The sequence below is a fragment of the Rutidosis leptorrhynchoides genome, chromosome 4 (assembly GCF_046630445.1).
Source record: "Rutidosis leptorrhynchoides isolate AG116_Rl617_1_P2 chromosome 4, CSIRO_AGI_Rlap_v1, whole genome shotgun sequence".
Taxonomy (NCBI): Eukaryota; Viridiplantae; Streptophyta; class Magnoliopsida; order Asterales; family Asteraceae; genus Rutidosis; species Rutidosis leptorrhynchoides.
In genome coordinates this window covers 162,575,368-162,578,881 of record NC_092336.1, presented here as the reverse complement: position 1 = coordinate 162,578,881, position 3,514 = coordinate 162,575,368, and the positions used below count along the sequence as shown (strand labels likewise).

The 3,514-nt window shown below is 29.2% G+C and overlaps 1 protein-coding gene across 1 annotated transcript; it reads right to left on the bottom strand.

Annotated features, from left to right (window-relative positions):
• Positions 1 to 2,928: 2,928 nt before the first annotated feature.
• LOC139845331 (18.1 kDa class I heat shock protein-like) lies at positions 2,929 to 3,514 on the bottom strand. Its single transcript, XM_071835585.1, has one exon. The coding sequence runs from the start codon at positions 3,512 to 3,514 to the stop codon at positions 2,933 to 2,935; it is 582 nt and encodes a 193-aa protein (XP_071691686.1). The 3' UTR covers positions 2,929 to 2,932.

Sequence of the window (3,514 nt, the reverse complement as noted above, 5' to 3'; positions counted from 1 at the left end):
TCCTATTATTAATGTAAATAATAATAAAATGTATTGTTCTCTAATAACTAAAATATTTATAATGATAATAATTTATAATAATAATAATTCTTAATAATAATTTCTAATAATAAATAATAATAATGCTAATATTAATATACATATTTATAATAATGAAGGTAATAATAATAACATGTCAATTATTTTATAACTTGTAGTTCTATATATATCAGTGTATATATTTATATATACATTACTGTATATATATATATATATATATATATATATATATATATATATATATATACATATACATATATGTATTATATTTGGTCTCATTTATTATTAAATATAACTATAATATAATACTTCTTAATAGTAATAACTAGTTGTGGAGCCCTCGCTTCGCGCCAGGGGCTCCGTTTTGAATGCGAGTTAAAAAAAATCTTGATCTATTTTGTAAAAAAGAATTTTTTTCGACATCTAACATCGAAGGGTTGTTCCTTTCGAGAAAGTTTCCTCTTTTAGCGTTAACGTTAGTTGATCTATTTTGTAAAAAAAAATGTTTTTCGACATCTTTTGGTAGCATTGAAGGGTTGTTCATTTTAAGAAAGTTGCTTCATTTATCGTTGGAGACAAAAAAAAAACATAAAAAAAATGTAGCATAGTAGTGGCTTATGTGGATCCTACTGTTTGAGCGCAGTGTACAAGTCAGTAAAGCGTGGTGGGTGTGACTATTCAGTATTTTTGTTGTTAGTGAAGGGATAAATAATAATTTAGAGTATAGGTATAAAGTGAGGGGTTCGATTTGTATTTTAATGAAAATTAGGGGGTTAGGTTTGTGAAAAGTGAAAAATAAAATAGTACTATTCATAACAAATGAGACAAATTTTGTCTATTAGTTATATTGGTAATAACACTTTATAATAATGTAATGATAATGATAATAGTAATTATATTATTGATAATAATAATATATATAAGTTTTATAACAGTAATAATGATAATTTAATTCTATCACACTTCATATCCATATATGTTATTACTAATGCTTCTTATAATAATGAGAGTAATATTATTGTTGTATTAATTTTTAATATTCTAATATTACATCTTATCGTTTATAATTGATATTATGTAAGAACTTGTATTGGATAGTAATGTATATATATATATATATATATATATATATATATATATATATATATATATATATATATATATATATATATATATATATATAATTATTAATATAATATCATGTATCTTACTTTACATATTTATTTCTATTATTTATTTTATATTTTAAATTATTATATATATAATTACATTTATATATACATTTATATATTTTATTAACAACAATTGTTCGTGAATCGTCGGGATTAGTCAAGGTCAAATGTATACATGAACACCGTTCAAAGTTTTTGAGACTCCGATATTACAGACTTTGCTTATCGTGTCGATTTCATATAAAGATTAAGTTTAAATTTGGTCAGAAATTTCCGGGTCATCACATTAACACTTACAAACATCATTGCAAAGCATTTAATGCATCAAAAGTTCACTCTACTCTTATCAACCCCTAACTCAAAATTACAAAATCAATAATCATGTTAGTGAAGTTTTCTTAATCAACCTACACATCAAATTAAAGCTAGTGATGCTAGTAACACATTTAATACATGCAATTTTAACATCTAACAACATTTAAGCATCCAAATCTCAAGATCAAACACACTCATTTCAAGTTTAAGCTAGTTACATCAAAATAACAAGAGCAAGCATATAAATCATATATTCATGTTAAACTTGAGCCATAGACACTAATTAACACCTTTATAAGTTAAAAACATCAAGAACAAAAAATCTACTGATTTTAAAAAGTTACCCAAACTTGATGAAATCGGTATGAAATTGAAGAGGAAGATGCAAGGATTCCAAATATGTAATTTGTTTTGATGTTTGATTGCTAACTTGAAAATAGATGATGAATCTTTGAATTGAAATTTGAGAGAAAAGTTTGAAGTATTAGAGAAAAGAGGAGGAGAAATGAATGGATGAGAGGTCATGGTTGACTACTTGACCTAGTCAAGACTATTGCCTCTTGACAAGTTTAGTCCCTTAAGTTTAAAGCAGGTGCGTGAATTACCTAAACGAAATAATTTAAATACGCGTATTAACGGAAGATGTTATAATTATATAACGGACTTTAAAATAGTATAACGGAAGGTAAACGGAAAAAAGCGGAATATTACAGAAACGGACACTTTTTGAAAAACGCTAAACACGACAGCCCGTATCTTCCCGCTCGCCGCGAGTTAAATTTTTCCGACAGCACCGTCAGACTCGAAATAATTTTATGAACAAAACGATACCAACTACGTTCGAAACGGACACTTTTTAAAAAACGCTAAAAACGACAGCTCATATATTCCTGCTCGCCGCGAGTCAAATTTTTTCGCCAACACCGTCAGGCTCGAAATAATTTTATCAAATTTTTTCGCCAGCTCGAAATAATTTTTTTATCAGTTTGAACCGAACAGATTTTAAAAAACACTAAAGATGGAGACACCAACAACGACGCATAACACGTGAGCCGTTTTTCCTTCTATAAATAAAACTACGTTAAATATGAATATGCCGACTGAAAGCCCCTGCCGCATCGTGCGGGCTGAACCGGACTAGTTATTATTATTGTTAAATTTTTATATTGTATTAATAAAATTGAAATCTCCTTTGACATAAGAGGTAAATGGCCCAAGTATACGAGTTTGTATCAGAGAATATATAATTTAAGATGCACTATAACTCAACAAAGATGGATATCACATTTTTAATCACGAAAATAAATACCACATTTTACTCAATTAACATCAACCACAAACTTTATGAATCAACAAAACATGTTATACTAATTACACGTAGATATGCAAGAAAACTAAAAAATAGTTCAAGCAGCAATAGTTTTGGTTGTTTTAACATCTTCACCAACCCCATCTTTCCCCATAATATCAATAACCTTTGGTTGCTTCTTTTCTTGAGCCACTTTAGGCACCATAATCTTCAACACACCATCTTCAAGATGAGCACTTATTTTGTCCATGTCAGCACTTCCTGGTAACCTAAACTGCCTCCAAAACTTGCCATTTGTCCTCTCAGCTCTATGCCACTTGTCACCTTCTCCTTCTGCCACGTCCTTTCTTTCTCCACTCACTTTCAACACCCTACTATCTTCCACTTCAATCTTGATTTCCTCTCTTTTTATCCCGGGTACATCTAGGGTGATCACGTGATGCGTGGATGTTTCCTTCCAATCTGCACGTGCTAAGTTTATTGTGTCCATGTTTTTCATTAAATGATCAAGTGGGTTGTGTTCGAGAATCCTGAATGGATCCTCGAATGGGACCATTGTGTCCCACAACGGTCTGTTATATGGTATCAAAGCTTCAGTTTTTATAGGTAAATTAACAACTATCAACGTTGTTATTGTAGTTACCATGAAAAGGGTTGTGATCATATGTGGTTTTGACAT

What these genes read in the sequence shown, in the direction of transcription:
- LOC139845331 (XM_071835585.1), bottom strand. Translation starts at nt 3,514, where the DNA reads ATGTCAAAACCACATATGATCACAACCCTTTTCATGGTAACTACAATA.